This window comes from Bactrocera neohumeralis, chromosome 3 (genome assembly GCF_024586455.1).
Source record: "Bactrocera neohumeralis isolate Rockhampton chromosome 3, APGP_CSIRO_Bneo_wtdbg2-racon-allhic-juicebox.fasta_v2, whole genome shotgun sequence".
NCBI lineage: Eukaryota > Metazoa > Arthropoda > Insecta > Diptera > Tephritidae > Bactrocera > Bactrocera neohumeralis.
The window spans coordinates 77,967,320-77,985,846 of NC_065920.1; the positions used below are offsets into that span (position 1 = coordinate 77,967,320).

At 42.7% G+C, this 18,527-nt stretch overlaps 2 protein-coding genes across 51 annotated transcripts; one reads left to right on the forward strand and one right to left on the reverse strand.

The window, feature by feature from the left end:
• The first annotated feature begins 1,451 nt into the window (after nt 1-1,451).
• LOC126753624 (fibrillin-2-like) lies at nt 1,452-12,492 on the forward strand. 50 transcript variants are annotated; one of them, XM_050465234.1, is made up of 8 exons: nt 7,914-8,240; nt 8,359-9,003; nt 9,103-9,399; nt 9,598-10,290; nt 10,489-10,686; nt 10,886-10,984; nt 11,282-12,219; nt 12,295-12,492. In XM_050465234.1, the coding sequence occupies exons 1-8, from the start codon at nt 7,999-8,001 to the stop codon at nt 12,351-12,353; spliced, it is 3,171 nt and encodes a 1,056-aa protein (XP_050321191.1). In that variant the 5' UTR covers nt 7,914-7,998; the 3' UTR covers nt 12,354-12,492. The 50 variants fall into 50 exon arrangements, with proteins under 50 accessions (XP_050321211.1, XP_050321218.1, XP_050321228.1 ...); XM_050465243.1 differs by having other exon boundaries at nt 9,697-10,290; XM_050465263.1 differs by having other exon boundaries at nt 9,103-9,201; nt 9,895-10,290.
• A 270-nt stretch (nt 12,493-12,762) lies between these two features.
• Nucleotides 12,763-16,086, reverse strand: LOC126753627 (tenascin). The gene is made up of 5 exons (XM_050465273.1): nt 16,004-16,086; nt 15,055-15,166; nt 14,937-14,995; nt 13,064-14,875; nt 12,763-12,993 (listed from the first exon to the last, which is right to left on the reverse strand). Exons 1-5 carry the CDS (start codon nt 16,084-16,086, stop codon nt 12,777-12,779), a joined length of 2,283 nt encoding a protein of 760 aa, XP_050321230.1. The 3' UTR covers nt 12,763-12,776.
• Between the last annotated feature and the right edge of the window lie 2,441 nt (nt 16,087-18,527).

The window sequence follows — 18,527 nt, forward strand, 5'->3', positions numbered from 1 at the left end:
TGTACAATTTGGCAGTAATGTTTCAAAAAGTCTCCGGCCTAACATATTTTTTTTTTTTGCAAAATTCATTTTTTTTATTCAACAGAGTTTTCTTTAAGAGTTTATAGCGATTGTCCAACTTTTCGTACAATTTGTCCTTTGCTTCGAAATGGGCCTCAGTTTCAGCGATCACCTCTTCAATCGACGAAAATTTATTCCCAGCGAGCGTTCTTTACATAGAGATCTGACAACAGATGAAATAGTTGCTGTTGATGGTCCCTCCTTTTTCAATACAGTCAGTAAAAACTATTTCATGCGCATCCAAAAATACAGATGCCATAACCTTGCCAACCGACTGTTTCGCTTTGGGGCAGGTTCATCGTGCGCAGTCCACCCGTATAACTGTCGTTCGGACTTCAGAGTGAATCTTTGAAACCTTGTTTCATCTTATTTCATATATCGACGCCAAAACTTGGGTTTATTACGCTTGAATGTTTCAAAAAACTGCTTCCAATCATCGACTCGTCGTTGTTTTTGGTCAAAAGTGAGCTCGCGCGGTACCCATTTTGCACAAAGCTTTCTCATACCCAAATTTGCGTGAATGATATGACGTACACGTTTACTTGACATGTTTATAGTGCCTGCTATCTCGAACAATTTCACTTTGTGATCATCCAAAATTATTTTGTGGACCTTTTTGATGTTTTCTTCGGTAGCAACTGCTTTTTAGGTGTTCACTGCCTTCATTGTCCTCAGCAACGACACTTAGCAATCCAACTAATTCTTGTTGGTTGTTTTTCCTGTGGCAGTGTCGGGTAATTCGTCAATATGCCAAGCTTTTGCTTCAACTGTAATTTTTGTTCTTCAAAAAGCAAAATTTCTATTTATACATTTCTTTCACAATAACAAAAGTTGCTTCCCGCAAAATGATTTAATTCACAAAATAATGTTCAAATAGCTCTCAAATTTATACAAACCTAGGGCTAACTAAAAAAGATATGGATTTATTTGTAGTAGCGCCATCCATTATTTATTCTGATCTTCATACATACTCTCGTCATCATAGAAAAATGGCCAATGTAGGTGCCTTTCAACAAATTGAGCACATTTTATGATTGAAGTGGCTCCCTTTAAACTCATTTTGAATATTTTTTAGGTATAAAATGGGTTCTCTACACCAACACATTTGCACGTAGATGAAGTGTTCACAAATGAAACTATTGTCGGGACGAAAGCTATCGCGGACTTTTCTGCACATATTTCTTATAAGCATGTGCATAAATACAAATAAGTACCGTTACATTACATATACATAAAATTTCCAGATATTATATTTATGTATATACATACTAGCGTTGCTAATAATATTTTTAAGTAGACCTTTGTGCATGTGTGTGTTGATGTCCCACATATGGGCGAGTACTTGTGCTAATACAATATTTCCAAGATCGGAATAATACTGTACGGTTCCTGCAAATATGAAAATCAGTTGGCTTTTGTACGCGTCGCGGCTTACATACTACTTACGGAAGAGCGAAAATATTAAATAATTGCTAAAAATGCGCTTATCTAATTTGTGGTTACTGCTGATCCTGCTTGGCATGATAAGCTACTCTTTTGCACTTAACGGTGAGTGCACGGTGAGAAGAGGCAATCGACGTGTACGCATTTGTTGTAAAGGATACATTAAAGTGAGAACTGGGTGCGAACCTTACTGCTCTAAGGGCTGTGAGAATGGGATTTGCACTAAGCCGGAAATGTGCGAGTGCAGTACCGGCTATGCGCTGAACGCCACTGGGGTGTGTGATCCAGTTTGTACCAGCGGTTGTCCAAATGGTCGGTGCGTTGCGCCAGAAACCTGTAAGTGTAACGAAGGATATCTTATGAGCGCTCCGAACGTCTGTGATCCAGTTCTAACAACAACGCTATTGGCTAGCTCTTTTGATAATGACGACGATAGCAATGATGACTATGGTGATAACGGAAAAGCGAGAGGCGAAGCAGAGTATCGTTGCAACCATCGTTGTATCCACGGAACTTGTCACGGAGAGAACTGTATGTGCGACGAAGGTTATGAGCTGCAGTCACAGGAAGGCAAAGATATATGTGTTGCTATCATACCTGCTGGTACTGGAGTTCTGAAATCTTTTCATTAGAGGACCCGTCCACGCTTTACGGTGGCTGACACATTGATAACACTACTACTACCACCATCTATGTATATGATTTCTATTAGTTATATTATAACTCTTAATTAATGAGATATAGCGTTTTTGTGAAGCAACTTGTGTTAGTTTACAAAAAAAGGGATAATAAAGCAGTTCGTTTGTTAATAAAGCATTGCTTTTCGGGGAAATGTTGTTAAATTTAAGCTCTGCACCTGGGAAATCAACCGGTGAAAAGAGAGTTGCTAAGTTGAAAAGAGGCGAAATAAGCACCGAGGACAATAACGCCCTAAAGAGGCGAAGACTGTGTGCAAAGTGGGTGCCTCGCAAGTTCAAGATCTAGCAAATCACTCCCGATTATGAGGAGTGTGTGAGTGCTCTTTAATCGTAATTAAACCGAATTTTTGCGTCGGTGTGTGACAATAGAAACATAGCTCCATCATTCCACAATTCAGGTCCATCATAAGTCATTCTAACGGACTGCACATGATGAATCAGTCGTCAAGCGTGGAAAGAAAAAAAAAAAGTGGGCTGGGAAAGTTATGACATCTTTCCTTTGGGATGCACGTGGTAAACTATTCATCGACTGACTATAATCCATTGCATTGTGTATTTGGTTGCAGTTCTTTTCTACTATTCCAAATATTTAGGAATTGTATTACATTTGAGGAAGGATCAGTTTGAAATTGAACGCATATATTTCGTCGTTCCCGTTTAAATGTCACTCGCTAGAGAGCTCTGAGATAAACGCGTCCGATCGCTGCTAAATTCAAAGTACTATATGAAGAAAGTTATAGGCACGCTCCCGCTACCCCGGCCGTCCGGTACCGCCACAAACGCTACGTTCCGCAATTTTCATACCCTTGCGACCAGTTGCTACAGAGTATTATAGTTTTGTTCACCTAACGGTTGTACGTATCACCTAACACTAATCGAGATAGATATACATATATATAAATGATCAGGATGACAAGGAAAGTTGAAATCCGGTTGACTGTCTGTCTATAAATCCGTCCGTATAAGCTGTAACTTGAGCGAAAAGATATCTCACATGAAACTTGAAGATTTATAGGATACGTGCGCGTACCAACTGGATTCGGTAGAAGGTGTTCCTAGCTAACGAACAAGCGGCTGGTCAGTTGTTTACGAGCAATTAGAGAGTCAGGACAAACATTTTCGCGCGATGTGTTTCTGTGAGTGATGCAAACCGAGGAACGCGATCAAATTCTAAGTGAAATTCGGTAAATCTGGGACAGAGACGTTTGATATGATCAAACAGGCTTACCCAGATGTTGCTTTAGCAAGAAGTGGTATGTTTCGGTGGCACCCGGCCTTTTTGGAGGGCCGGAGTGAGCTCGCTGATGAAAAGTGTGCTGGGAGACTTCGACAAACCCCGACAATGTGTCTAGTGTACGCAAAGATTTGAACTCAGACCACCTTAATGATATTGTGACGGAGGGCTCATCCCAGAAGTGTTTACTATTGCCCAGTAAATTTGGCGATAGTGTGCCACGAAAACTTGAACATGTGTGAAAGTGAGTCATGGATATTTGAGTATGATCCCGAGACAAAGGGACAATCTTCCGAGCCTTGAGACGACAGAGAGGATCCAAGCAGCATGCACCTCGGCTCTCAAGGCTATTGCGGAGAATGCCTTCCGTGACGTGGGTATCAGCAAGTGGCTCCACCTTCCCTGCCTTGAGGTATTCCATATATCCTGCCATTTCTGGAGGCACTTTTCATCGATCATCAACGCTCTGCTGCTATGTCTATGGGGAGTCTTCTTGAAAGCACATGGATTGCATCATCCGAACTTGTTCTGAATAAGCAGCATGACGCCGGTCTGTGCACCGAAGCAACTCTTTTCTCCAACGCTATGTCTAGTAGCATATAGCGTATAGAACGATAGAACTACTGACACTTGTCAGCAGCTTTTTGACAAGTTGTCTGGGGCCTCGCATATTGAGCATTATTCTAGCAATTGCCGACACAGACCTCGCCGCTTTGATGTTTGTGGTTATTAGGTGCTGCTTGAATGAAAATCTATGATCTAGAATTACTCCAAGATATTTGAGATATGGGCGCTGATTTCATAGTATGCCCATCAAAACATATCTCAATTGTTTCCACCATAAAAACCATCTCCGTTTTGTGAACTACAGCCATTTTTTAACACTGCTAATGCTTTCATTACACTTGTTCCTCGCTTCGTCAAGGGTTTTCGTTAAAACTACAACTGTAATGTCGTCCGCATATCCAACCAGCTTTACCGCATCCGGCATCGCGACTTTCAGAACACCACTGTACATTACGTTCCAGAGTACAAGACCGAGAACTGACCCTTGCGGAATTCCGCCTGTAACTTTATACGTTTCAGGTCTACATTCTGTGTCGTGTACTAGTAGTCTGTCTTCAAAGTAGCTTGCCACAATTCGGATAAGGTAGTCTGGAACCTTTAACTCCGTCATAGCTCTAATAATTAGAGCCCAGTTCGCTGAGTTGATGTTTTCTGGGTAATGACAACACAGTATTGATTGTAACCCCATATATATTTCTCGAGCCGCTTACAAATAATTGTTTCAAATACTTTTCCAGACGGAAGAAGTATACATAAGGGCCGATATGACGAAGGTTCTTACCTTTCAGGAGAAGAACGAGGCGTTGGCGCTAAAATTCCTTCCTTCAAGCAGCTTGTGTATGCGTTTAGGAACAATGTTGGCTTTCTTTGAATGATACGCTTAGTGACGAAATTGGGTATTCCGTCCATGTCGGGTGCTTTGCCAATCTTGATTCTTTTCATCGCATGTTTGAATAATTGGCACTTGCATAGGTTCGCATCTTGGAAATAAACTATGGACTATCTTACGTAAAATTGCGGGAGATATATGTGGGGTTCTTGATCTATCTATTTTCTGCATTACCATTCGGTACGTTTTTCCCCAAGGGTCGTTATTTACCTGTGAGATAAGTTGGTCAAAGGCATTTCGTTTGCTGTTGGCTGTCACCTCTTCCTCTAGCACGTTGTCGTCTACGTTGAGAGATTCAGCTCTGAGTTCAGTTGATTTCTTCAGACCACCAGTATTGTGGGACTTTGTTTCCTCCGTCTTTTCTTCGTGGCCTCGGCTATCGTTACTAATGATTTTGTGATGTGTTTTATCTGGTTCCGAGCATTCTCATGTGAATCCTTTTTTACTTGGCTAATGGCGTATTTGAGCAATGGCGTATAGACTTTTGTTTTCCAGCGTCTTATTACGCGTTTAGGTGCGAAAATACCAGAGTTTTGCTTATTCTGTATATTGATATCAAAGATTATAGCTTGATGGTCACTGTGTGTATACTCGTACATAAATGTCCGCAACTTTCCATGAGGTTTGGGTTGCTATCGACGAGCTTACGAAGGTGAAATCAATATACGATGACGCCCTTCCTTTCATAAATGTTGTATCTTGTTAAAGGTCCATATCGCAGATTTTGAGTCTTTGTCTTCGATCCAGTTATTGTCATTTTTTGGGGTCTTATACGGTTCACTAAATATGTCTGTGTTAAAGTCCGAGGCGGTTTTTGTCAGCAGTGCTTGGGCTGCCGAACAATGGTTGAGATTTAATTGGAGACACCTCATTATTGCGGTTTTCCAGCAGCCTTTTTATAAGCTGGCGTTCGTTGCCTTGTCTAAATCTCTAATTTCAAGCGCAACTGTTTGTGCTAGAACTTTAACTTCTGCCATATAGTAAGTTGTCAAATATCTCCCTTCCACCTTTTTGTCTTTTGAATTTCGCAGCTATGTATAAAGCGCTACAGAGATCATATCTTGCAATACTACACATCTATGAAAGGTCTTAACATAACCTACAAAACGACGTTATGCATGAATAGTTTGGATTTTGCGTTCAACAGTTATAGACGTGTAACATTGGGGTTCACTAACGCCGAAATTCGCGCTATTTTAAAGTTTTCCTTCGTTAAAAGCAAATCCGCTATGGCACGCTATCACTTCGAACTGCAGAGGATTACTTTCGCCGATTCAGAGCGGGTGAAAACGACGGCGGAAGACCTGTGACGACGAATACCGATCAAAAACATCGAGTTAGCCGGCATGTGGCATCTCGTGACATCGCCCAGAAGATGGGAGTTAGTCACCAAACCGTTTTAAACCATCTGCAGAAGGCTGGATACAACAAAAAGCTTGATGTTTGGGTGCCGCATGATTTGACGCAAAAAAACCTTCTGGATGGAATCAGCGCCTGCGATATGCTGCTGAAACGAAAGAAACTCGACCCATTTTTGAAGCGGATGGTGCCTGGCGACGAAAAATGGACAATATCAAGCGAAAACGGTCGTGGTCGAAGGCCGGTGAATCGTTCCAAACAGTGGCAAAGCCGGGATTGACGGCCAGGAAGGTTTTGCTGTGTGTTTGGTGGGATTGGAAAGCAGTTCATCAGAAGCGTCCAGAATTGGCCAATAGGAAGGGTGTAGTGTTCCACCAGGACAACGCCAGACCACACACTTCGTTTATGATTCGTCACAAGCTACGGGAGTTCGGATAGGAGGTTTTATCGCATCCACCATATAGCCCGGACATAGCGCCAAGTGATTACCCCCTGTTCCTGTCCATGGCGAACGCCCTTGTAGGTGTAAAGTTGAACTCAAAAGAGGCTTGTGAAAAGTGGCTGTACGAGTTCTTAGCAAATAAGGAGCGGGGCTTCTACGAGGGGGGTATTATGAAGTTGTCGTCTAGATGGAGTCTGACAATTCGAATTTCAGTTAGATATTTCTTTCTTAGACTTCATGGGAAATCACCCATCAGAGTTTTATATCGAATTCCACGAGGTTTATGCACAAAAGTCGACTGAAAAACTACATGAAGTTCAATAAACGGCATCTTATTGTACAATAATTAGATCAATTGCATTTGCATTTATCTACGAAGCGTGACGATGCGCTTCGTATCCTCACAAGAGCTGCGCGCACAATTCCCGCTTAAATGGTAATCACATTGCCACAAACTTATTATAGATTCACACGCAAAAACTCGTTTACACAGAGGTCATTAAAGGGATCGTGATAATCAAAAGAAGAATTTATATGCCTAACTCTTACATATTTATATTACTATAGTGTAAGTATATTTATGGCTATTTATGTATATACCCAGAAATGTCTCAATGAAGACACGCAAAGGCAATTTTTCGTTAAAATGTTTTTATTAATGAAAAGCTTCGCTTAAATGCTCAATATAAAATTGCTTAGCAGTCCCCACTTCGACACCGCAGCTTGCTTCATGTACGAATGCCGTGGCAGTGGTGATAAGTCCGAACAAAGCCGAGCTTTGGCAAATCTATTCCGTAATATTTAAACATACATAAATTATCAATATGCGAACGGATGTTTGTGTTTCGCTGGGAAGATTGGTCCACATGAAAGAATGAAAAGAAATAACGGCTTACAGATATATGCATGATACATATGAATATATAGAGTGCACCAACACATATGCATTAAGATGAAGTGTTCACAAATGAAACTATTGTCGGGACGAAAGCTATCGCGGACTTTTCTGCACATATTTCCTATAAGCATGTGCATTAATACAAATAAGTACCGTTCCATTACATATACATACAATTGCAGATATTATATTTATATACTAGCATTGCTAATAATATTTTTAAGTAGACTTTTGTGCATGTGTGTGTTGGTGTCCCACATATGGGCGAGTACTTGTGCTAATACAATATTTCCAAGATCGGAATAATACTGTACGGTTCCTGCAAATATGAAAATCAGTTGGTTTTTATACGTGTCGCGGCTTACATACTACTTACGGAAGAGCGAAAATATTAAATAATTACTAAAAATGCGCTTATCTAATTTGTGGTTACTGCTGATCCTGCTTGGCATGATAAGCTACTCACTTGCACTTAACGGTGAGTGCACGGTGAGAAGAGGCAATCGACGTGTACGCGTTTGTTGTAAAGGATACATTAAAGTGAGAACTGGGTGCAAACCTTACTGCTCTAAGGGCTGTGAGAATGGGCTCTGCATCAAACCGGAAGTGTGTGCGTGTAAACCTGGCTACGAGAAACAAAATAATCATCGGTAGGTGCACAAAGCTTCCGTAAAAGTAAAGTTTTCGAAATGAAGTTAATATCAAAAATGATGATTTGTGTCGATTCTTTTTAAACTAAATTGCGTGAAACCATTTTTTCTTCAACAGTTGCATACCACACTGCGATAAGTGCACGCGAGGCACCTGCATTGCGCCGAATGTATGCAAGTGCAGTACCGACTATGCGCTGAACGCCACTGGTGTCTGTGCGCCCGTCTGTAAGCCAGACTGCAAAAACGGTGAATGCATTGCGCCGAACAAATGCAACTGCTTTCCCGGATATCAAGCAAATGCCAATGGTGACTGTGTGCCCAAGTGCGAAAATGGCTGCGAGAATGGTGTCTGCCAAGCGCCAAATCAGTGCGCGTGCAAAAGCGGCTACGAAAAAGATTCCAGTGGTCGGTGCCGTCCGATTTGTCAAGGCGGTTGCCATCATGGCATATGTCGCGCCCCAAATGTGTGCGAGTGTTCCAAGGGGTACCACAAATCTGGCAATAAAACGTGTATCCCGTTTTGTGGTGACGAATGTATTAATGGAAATTGCGTAGAGCCGAACGTTTGTAAATGTAAGCAAGGATATGAAAAGGAATCGTATAATATTTGCAGACCTATCTGTAAACAAAATTGCGGAAATGGTAAATGTATTGCACCAAACTTGTGCGCATGTAATAAGGGCTATGAAATGTTTAAAGAAAAATGCTTACCAATTTGCTCGAGTAATTGTCCGAATGGTCGCTGCGTTGCGCCAGATACCTGCGTGTGTAACAAAGGATTTCTTATGAGCGCTTCGAACGTCTGTGATCCAGTTTGTATCAGCGGTTGTCCGAATGGTCGGTGCGTTGCGCCAGATACCTGTGTGTGTAACAAAGGATATCTTATGAGCGCTTCGAACGTCTGTGATCCAGTTTGTATCAGCGGTTGTCCGAATGGTCGGTGCGTTGCGCCAGATACCTGTGTGTGTAACAAAGGATATCTTATGAGCGCTTCGAACGTCTGTGATCCAGTTTGTATCAGCGGTTGTCCGAATGGGCGATGCGTTGCGGCAGATACCTGTGAATGTAACGAAGGATATCTTATGAGCGCTTCGAACGTCTGTGATCCAGTTTGTACCAGCGGTTGTCCGAACGGTCGGTGCGTTGCTCCGGATATCTGTGAGTGCAGTAAAGCATATCTTCTGAGCGCTTCGAATGTCTGTGAACCAGTTTGTTCTAGCGGTTGTCCGAATGGTCGGTGCGTTGCGCCAGGTACCTGTGAGTGCAACGAAGGATATCTTATGAGCGCTCAAAACGTCTGTGATCCAGTTTGTACTAGCGGTTGTCCAAATGGTCGGTGCGTTGCGCCAGATACCTGTGTGTGTAACAAAGGATATCTTATGAGCGCTTCGAACGTCTGTGATCCAGTTTGTATCAGCGGTTGTCCGAATGGTCGGTGCGTTGCGCCAGATACCTGTGTGTGTAACAAAGGATATCTTATGAGCGCTTCGAACGTCTGTGATCCAGTTTGTACTAGCGGTTGTGCAAATAGTCGATGCGTTGCTCCGGATACTTGTGAGTGCAACGAAGGATATCTTATGAGCGCTTCGAATGTCTGTGATCCAGTTTGTTCTAGCGGTTGTCCGAATGGTCGGTGCGTTGCGCCAGGTACCTGTGAATGCAACGAAGGATATCTTATGAGCGCTCAAAACGTCTGTGATCCAGTTTGTTCCAGCGGTTGCCCAAATGGTCGGTGCGTTGCGCCAGATACCTGTGAGTGCAACGAAGGATATCTTATGAGCGCTCAAAACGTCTGTGATCCAGTTTGTACTAGCGGTTGTCCAAATGGTCGGTGCGTTGCGCCAGATACCTGTGAGTGCAACGAAGGATATCTTATGAGCGCTCAAAACGGCTGTGATCCAGTTTGTTCCAGCGGTTGCCCAAATGGTCGGTGCGTTGCGCCAGATACCTGTGAGTGCAACGAAGGATATCTTATGAGCGCTCAAAACGTCTGTGATCCAGTTTGTTCCAGCGGTTGCCCAAATGGTCGGTGCGTTGCGCCAGATACCTGTGAGTGCAACGATGGATATCTTATGAGCGCTCAAAACGGCTGTGATCCAGTTTGTTCCAGCGGTTGCCCAAATGGTCGGTGCGTTGCGCCAGATACCTGTGAGTGCAACGAAGGATATCTTATGAGCGCTCAAAACGGCTGTGATCCAGTTTGTTCCAGCGGTTGTGCAAATGGTCGGTGCGTTGCTCCGGATACCTGTGAGTGCAACAAAGGATATCTTATGGGCGCTTCGAATGTCTGTGAACCAGTTTGTTCTAGCGGTTGTCCGAATGGTCGGTGCGTTGCGCCAGATACCTGTGAATGCAACGAAGGATATCTTATGAGCGCTCAAAACGTCTGTGATCCAGTTTGTTCCAGCGGTTGCCCAAATGGTCGGTGCGTTGCGCCAGATACCTGTGAGTGCAACGATGGATATCTTATGAGCGCTCAAAACGGCTGTGATCCAGTTTGTTCCAGCGGTTGCCCAAATGGTCGGTGCGTTGCGCCAGATACCTGTGAGTGCAACGAAGGATATCTTATGAGCGCTCAAAACGTCTGTGATCCAGTTTGTTCCAGCGGTTGTCCAAATGGTCGGTGCGTTGCGGCCAGATACCTGTGAGTGCAACAAAGGATATCTTATGGGCGCTTCGAATGTCTGTGAACCAGTTTGTTCTAGCGGTTGTCCGAATGGTCGGTGCGTTGCGCCAGATACCTGTGAATGTAACGAAGGATATCTTATGAGCGCTTCGAACGTCTGTGATCCAGTTTGTACCAGCGGTTGTCCGAACGGTCGGTGCGTTGCTCCGGATATCTGTGAGTGCAGTAAAGCATATCTTCTGAGCGCTTCGAATGTCTGTGAACCAGTTTGTTCTAGCGGTTGTCCGAATGGTCGGTGCGTTGCGCCAGGTACCTGTGAGTGCAACGAAGGATATCTTATGAGCGCTCAAAACGTCTGTGATCCAGTTTGTACTAGCGGTTGTGCAAATGGTCGGTGCGTTGCTCCGGATACCTGTGAGTGTAACGAAGGATATCTTATGAGCGCTCAAAACGTCTGTGATCCAGTTTGTTCCAGCGGTTGTCCAAATGGTCAATGTATAACTCCTAATACTTGCCAATGTGTGGAAGGATATATATCCAACGCTTTGGATGTTTGTGAACCCGTTTGTTCTACTGGATGTTTAAATGGGCATTGCATAGCTCCGGAGAAATGTGAATGTTTAGAAGGATTTGCAAAAACCGAAATAGGAACTTGTAAAGCTGTCTGCCTGAATGGCTGTCTGAATGGTCAGTGTGTTTTACCGAATACATGTGAATGTCTTGCAGGTTATGTATTTAATAAACAAAATGTTTGCGAACCAGTTTGTTCAACGGGGTGTCAAAACGGCTCGTGTGTGGCGCCGGAAACATGCAAGTGTAACTTTGGATTTGCGATGTCCCCGCTTAACAGTTGTGAACCCGTTTGTGAAGGTGGTTGTGTTGACGGCAATTGCATTGCACCTGGAGTGTGCAGCAATAATCCTTTAGATTCGGTATTTAGTAGTAGCACTAGTGGCTATATTCTAACAACAACGTTATTGTCGAGTTCTTTTGATAATGACGACTATAGCGATGATGACTATAGCGATAGCGGGGAAGGAAGAGACGATAGCGAATCTTCTGGAGATAGCAGTGAGACCAACGCCTTTTTTGAAGCAAAGTATCATTGCAACCACCACTGTATTCACGGAACTTGTCTCGGCGATAGCTGTGTGTGCGACGAAGGTTATGAGCTGCAGTTACAGGAAGACAAAGATGTCTGTGTTGCCATCTTACCTGCAAGTACTGGAGTTCTGAAATCTTTTCGATTATATATCATACTCGGAGTGCTTTCCTTACCGCTGGCCCTGCTGGTGTTGTTGTTGATTTGTCGGATCAGTTGCGAGAAGACGTATAATGTGGCGAAGAGAGGTAAGAACTGTTAAGCAGCTAAGCGCCACAGATAAGCATATTTTGTTCTATTAACTGTTACTTCTCTACTTACAGAAAACCAGATTGGTCTGAAGAACATGTCGCGGAACGTGGACATAGTAAGAGTACCTTAGTAAGAAGTACTTTGGGATCTGTTGATGTGTGTATATTACAACGTTAATTTTTAAATGATCTTCATATTTGTAAATAAATAGTGTAGGTAAAGAAGCGTGAAAAAATATTAATAAAAATGCTATAAGTATCGTAATCTAAGTACAGTTACACTGTCATAAATACAATTTTATACTCAGAAACGTCTTTCTCTTCTATAGACTCAGTTAAAGCAAGCTGGAGGCAATATCAATCTGATATGGTACTATATGCATCCAGTTGCGGTACTCTTTAAACAGAATGCGTCCCCTTTAACCGTTTTAAGTAAATTTATTTTCGAAAACAAATCTTCTTAAAACTAAAAAGCGAATTTTATTGACATTTCCGAAGCTATTTCAGTGCAAATACAAAATACTCGAAAAGGTTCTTTGCTATCACATCTTCGATTAGCTCTCCTCGCCATCCTGCACATTGAGGCCATCTTCTTCTCCCGCGCCTGGCATTACAATGCCGAACGTTGGGTTTTCTATCAACCTCACGCCGTGCTTCTCCCGGAAACGTCTGCGCGCATATTCACGATGCACCAATATCAAAGCCAGTCCACATAAGGCGATAAGTAAGAATGCCATTGTGCCGATAGTCCAGCGCGATACCGAGACGCCACTTTAATATTAAACGTAAAAACATTTCGTATAATTAAACATAAATTGTCGAGCTAGATTATCTAACTTACCTTAGCGCTATGTGTTCCTCCAAAGCACCCAACCCGGAAACACATGCGCCACGTCGCTCGTTGTATACCATACCTTCGATGCATTGACATATACCGTTTACATCGCATTTTCCATTCAAACAATTCCATTCGTTACAATAGGCCACGCAGACCGGCAGATCGGTGTCATTGCTCAGCTTAAGACGATAACCGAGATCACAACTGCAAGCGTTCGGTCCAATACATCTGCCGTGACCGCAGTCTTGTTCACATCTCGGCGCACATTCTGTGCGGCTGCCATTGAGGAACTTATACCCTTCCAAACACACGCACTCATCCGGCCGCAGACACTCAGCATTTATGCAAGTGTCTTTGCAGATCGCCTGACAACGGTGTGGTTCGCTGGCGTTCGTCACACGATAGCCATCGCTGCACTGGCACTTATTGGGCGCCACACACTTGCCATTCTCACACGACGGCCGACAATGTGCGACACAGTAATTGTGATGACGTGTCTCCGAATAGCCACTCCAGCATTCGCACATGTCCGGCTCCACACAATTACTATTGATGCACTGCGGTAGACAAATGGGATCGCAGATGTTGTTCGAACCTTTGCGTAAACGGAAACCCTCATAGCAACGGCATACACCGCCCGCCGCACAAATGCTGTTGATGCACTTCTGTGTGCAATGCGGCTCGCAACGTCCTGTCAACCATTTTTTCGTGTAACCTGTCTCACATTGGCAAATACCCGGAGCAATGCAGTGCCCATGTCCGCAGTCGAAATTACAAACTGGTTCGCATTCGTAGGACCGTTCCGGATTCGGACGATATCCGCTGAAACAGCGACAGGTGTCCGGTGCAGTACATGTGCCATGGACGCAGGAGTGCTTACACACCGGTATGCAAAGATAAAAGAGCAGCGATTGGTATCCCGGCAAGCAGCTGCACACACCTGGACTAACACATTCACCGTTCTTGCAACCACGCGGGCAGTGTGGTTCGCATTCTGTGAGTGAGCCATTCTTAAGGATGTAGCCCTCGTTGCAGGTACACGTATCGGGCGCGCTGCAGTGTCCGTTGATACAGTCCTTTGCGCAATTCGGTTGGCAAACATGCGTCTCCACCTGCGTATAACCCTGATGACACTCACAGCGGCCCGGTTCATTACAGAAACCATTCAGGCAGCCACGTGCACAAGTTGGCTCGCACACGGTGCGCGAATCATTGCGGTAGATATAACCCTCCAGACACGTACACTGGTTGGGTGCCGTACAGTGTGCGTTTACGCATTTGTCCATGCAGTTGGGTACACAGGCAAGTCCGATTAAGTTATAGGAGCCCTCCTGACATTTGCAGACATTCGGTGCGATGCAATAGCCGTTGGGGCAGCCACCCGGACACACCGGTTCACACTTACCCAATGTGCCCAGTCGCAACTCGTAACCGCTAAGACAGTGGCACTCATTGGGCGCTTTACAAACGCCATTCTCACAGGGCTCTTCACAGATAGGCGTGCACACGCCCAACAACTCGTTGCGCTCATAGCCGAAATTGCACGTACATTTATACGAAGCATCACAACGCCCATTGGTGCAATCCGTCAAACACCGCGTCTCGCATTCTGTGGCACTCCCATTAATGAAATTATAACCCTTATTGCAGTCACATTTCTCCGGCTCAACGCATTGTCCATTGATGCAGGGCTCACTGCATTCCGGCTCACAGACGGTGCTATTCTTCAGGTTGTTGTAGCCTTCGGCACAGAGGCATACATCAGGACGCACGCATTTGCCTCCCTTGCAGTCCACGCAGTTCGGCAGGCAATCTCTATGTGCGAGAAGAGAGCTTTAAATATGCACAAAATGGAGTTCACTCTTAAAAAACCTACCCAGTTTTTGCGTTCCTAACATAACCTTCGCAGCAGACCTCTTCCATGTCCGTGTACGTCTATAATCGGGGAAAATATGGGTTGGTAATAAAGGTTTCGCATAATTTTTGGTGCTCACCTCTTTGACTGTGCGTAGTACCAAGGGATTCTGAGTCGGCGTACAATTTGTGCACTTCACATCCACCGGATATTTGCGCATGGTCACGAGTGACACACGAGTTTTGGGCGTTCTGTGGTTGAAGAAAAAGTAGCTATGAAAATTAATTTTTTTCAGATTCTTAGATGGTTTCGAATATAGCAGAAGAAATGTGTCGTAAAACTTGCTCATCTTCGAGAGGTTGAAATCTGTAAGTAGCTAAAGTTACGCTCTCATTAGTCTTTTCGAAATCAACGAAGTTGTGATTTTTATGAGTTTTTGAAAATGCGAAATTAGCCCCAAAAGAACTGCCTGTGATCTCTGCATCATTTTTATGCCCTGAACAGATTATATTAAGTTTACCAAAAGGATTTGTCAGAGGCCCTTTGAAATATATATATAAATTATAAGCGTAACTAACTATATAGTCGTGTCCGTCTGTCGTTTCATTCATTTGTATATATACGAACTAGTCCTTCAGATATCGAACTGAACTTTCGCATCCGTCCTTTCCAAGCCAAGAAGCTGATCATTTTGCTCATTGCCAGGAATGTACGATATCGAATAATTACAGTTACAGGAATGTTAAGAATTTCTGAAGAATATAGTTGCGCTGCAACCGAAGTTAGCGTTTGTACTTGTTTCTTGATTACTTCTGTCCTAGTGGTCCCACAATTAAATCAAAAATAAATATTATACTAAAATTTCCCATCCATTCCTTTCATAGTAGTCCAGAAATAACTAATAGTATTCCAAAATTTATCGTTGAATATGATGTGGATCTCATGGCGCGATTCGAAATTATAGTTACCGTTAGTATAATGGAACACGATGCCTCCTTACGATAATTAGTCGTCTGTCGAAATAAGCCACTTTCGATATTTCATTTTCCTAATTTTATGTATATATTCTTCAATGAAGACAAACTTACGGCACTTTTACGACACATGCAGTTGCACATGTTGCCAGCAGCAGAAGGCCTACAAAAAGCTGGTAGTTTGTATGAGATTTCATTGTTTTCTCTCACTTAACAGTAATGATCACATGAGCCAAGAAAGTCCGTAAAAAATATTTGCACAGAAACAACACTAAATTGCACAAATCGCTGTGATCTCGTTGGTTCCAAGGCGATTTCCTTGCACTTGCTTGCTTACTGAGCAGATCAGTCGCCTTCCGCGTCGGCACTCGTCGCCAGAATGAACAAATCTGTTAAATTATAGAAATTATTGATAGCCATTTGTAGGCGCGCAGCACTGTTGGTTGGCAATCATTATCGGCTTATCTACGCGAAGAAGCGTCACTTAAATAAAAGAGTGCCGCAAAAAAAAAAAACCAAAAAGCGACAATCTGCTGCCGCAGAGGGCAATAGAGCGCAAAAATCAATGAACTCGGAAAACAACAGAGCAGTGCTCCTTTGGCAACGCATATATCAAAAACATACATACATATATAAAGTGACATGTGTAATAGTGCTGTGTCTGCGGCAGCGCAAATCGGAAGACAGTTATCGGTTTCAGAGCAACTATTTTTACTATTACAAAGCTGCAAGTATCTATTTTTGCCTCCTGGTAAGACTTTTCTTTATTACATGGAATAAAACATCATATCGACACTTGAAAGAGTCATCTTAATCCATTTTCTGTTACGCTTTTCTGTGCCACAAGTGTGATAAACGCGAACAGGTCAATGGCAGACCTCAAAGAAAGCGGAATTCTAATTTAAGAACATGAATAGTGAGGAGTTTGGCATTGAATATTCCTTTGTTAATATAGATAAAGTGGTTGCAGCAAAAATAGTCGATGTTGGGGTATTTTCAGAAGTAGTTTAATGTAGCGCAACTTAATAAACATAATTTTTTGATTTCTGTTCTGGTGCGTAAATATACAGAGAAGATGAGTTTCCAACTCGTCAACACGCCACGTATATCTGGCCGTGTGAAAAACATAGCATTTCCCGATTTCATTGTCAACGCAAAGGCAATTTTCTCTGGAAATTGAATACGTTTGAACTGAAATGGCTGTCCCTTGTATTCGATAACAGCGTCATAATCAGTCGGGTTCCATTACACAGTTTCGGCGCATGAAGATTGTGAAACGTAATAATGACAGATCCAACTGTGAAACGCAATTTGGAACCGCGAGACGCACAACAGTCGGAAAACTTTCATGAATTGCAATAGTAAATATCCTACAAGCGCTTTATTGCAGTTCACACCCATTCGATACTGCTGATCTCATATCGTTCAAGGACAATAACCGCTATGTTGCTTTCTTTGGAGACGTACTTGCAAACGTATTTGATCGATTTCACCAATCTGCAATATTCAACATTGACATGAGTTTTGAATGTGAATTAGACAAAAGTGGTGAATATGGTACGATACATGTGTTGTCAGCTTCGATGTGTTGTTAACGCCGATATTTACACCTCTAAATGCCTAATGTTCTGCCATTGTCGTCTGGTGAGCGACGCCGATACAGTGAATATCCATCATTCCCATTTCCGTTTCCGAAAGAAAAGCACATGAGTAGTGTTTCGTGCATTTATTGTCAAACATACAAACCTAAGTGGAATTGTAAGGTTTGCAAGGTCCATGAACCATATTGGTTTTCACCACTTCGTATAATTCTGTATCTATCTCTGAATCATGAATTTCCGCTGAAGTGGTTTCATCAATTTGATCTGGGGTAATCACCATCCGCATCCAAAGAAGAATGTGTGCGTGCGGCAAACATTTTTTTTGCTACTCTACAGAATACATTCAGCATCTAACAGCACCATATGTATATACCATAGGTTGCTTCAAGATAAAGACCATCAAACATCGCAGCTATTGTTTAATAAGTCGTGCTGTGATATCGTTAGCTGATTGACCGCGATCCATAATTCCGCACGTATGTCATCGCATTTTGGGAGTACTTCTTGCCTTTCCTTGGGCTGCCATACGTTGATGGCAAAAAGAACGCCGACCAATATTAGCGCGACCTCTTAGTGGCTTCGTAACAAATTTCAATATGCAATTGTTCACATTGTGTGAAACACACATAAAGTTTTCACTGAATAATTTTAAATAATTTTTCCTTTGGATAGCCGGAATAAAAAAGCAAGCGATCAAAATTGAACAATTCAAATAATTTACAAATCACAATATTGAAAAACAAAACAAACAAAAATTGAAAAAAATGTGTATGGAAAATGATACTTTTTGGAATTGTCCAATTATCCGACTTCTCCTCAATAAAAGTATAAGGTATTCTGTTTCTAAACCTTTCCCGATCCACAACAAACAACCTTTCAATTTCAAGATTGGTTCAACCGTTCTCTTAGTTTTACTAACAACCAAACATTCATTTTTATTGTAACGTTTATATGGGGAAAAGAAAAGGGCTGTTTTTAGGTGTTTTCCGGAAATTATTCGAATTTTTCTCGCCGTAAAAACCTTCTTTGAACTTCAG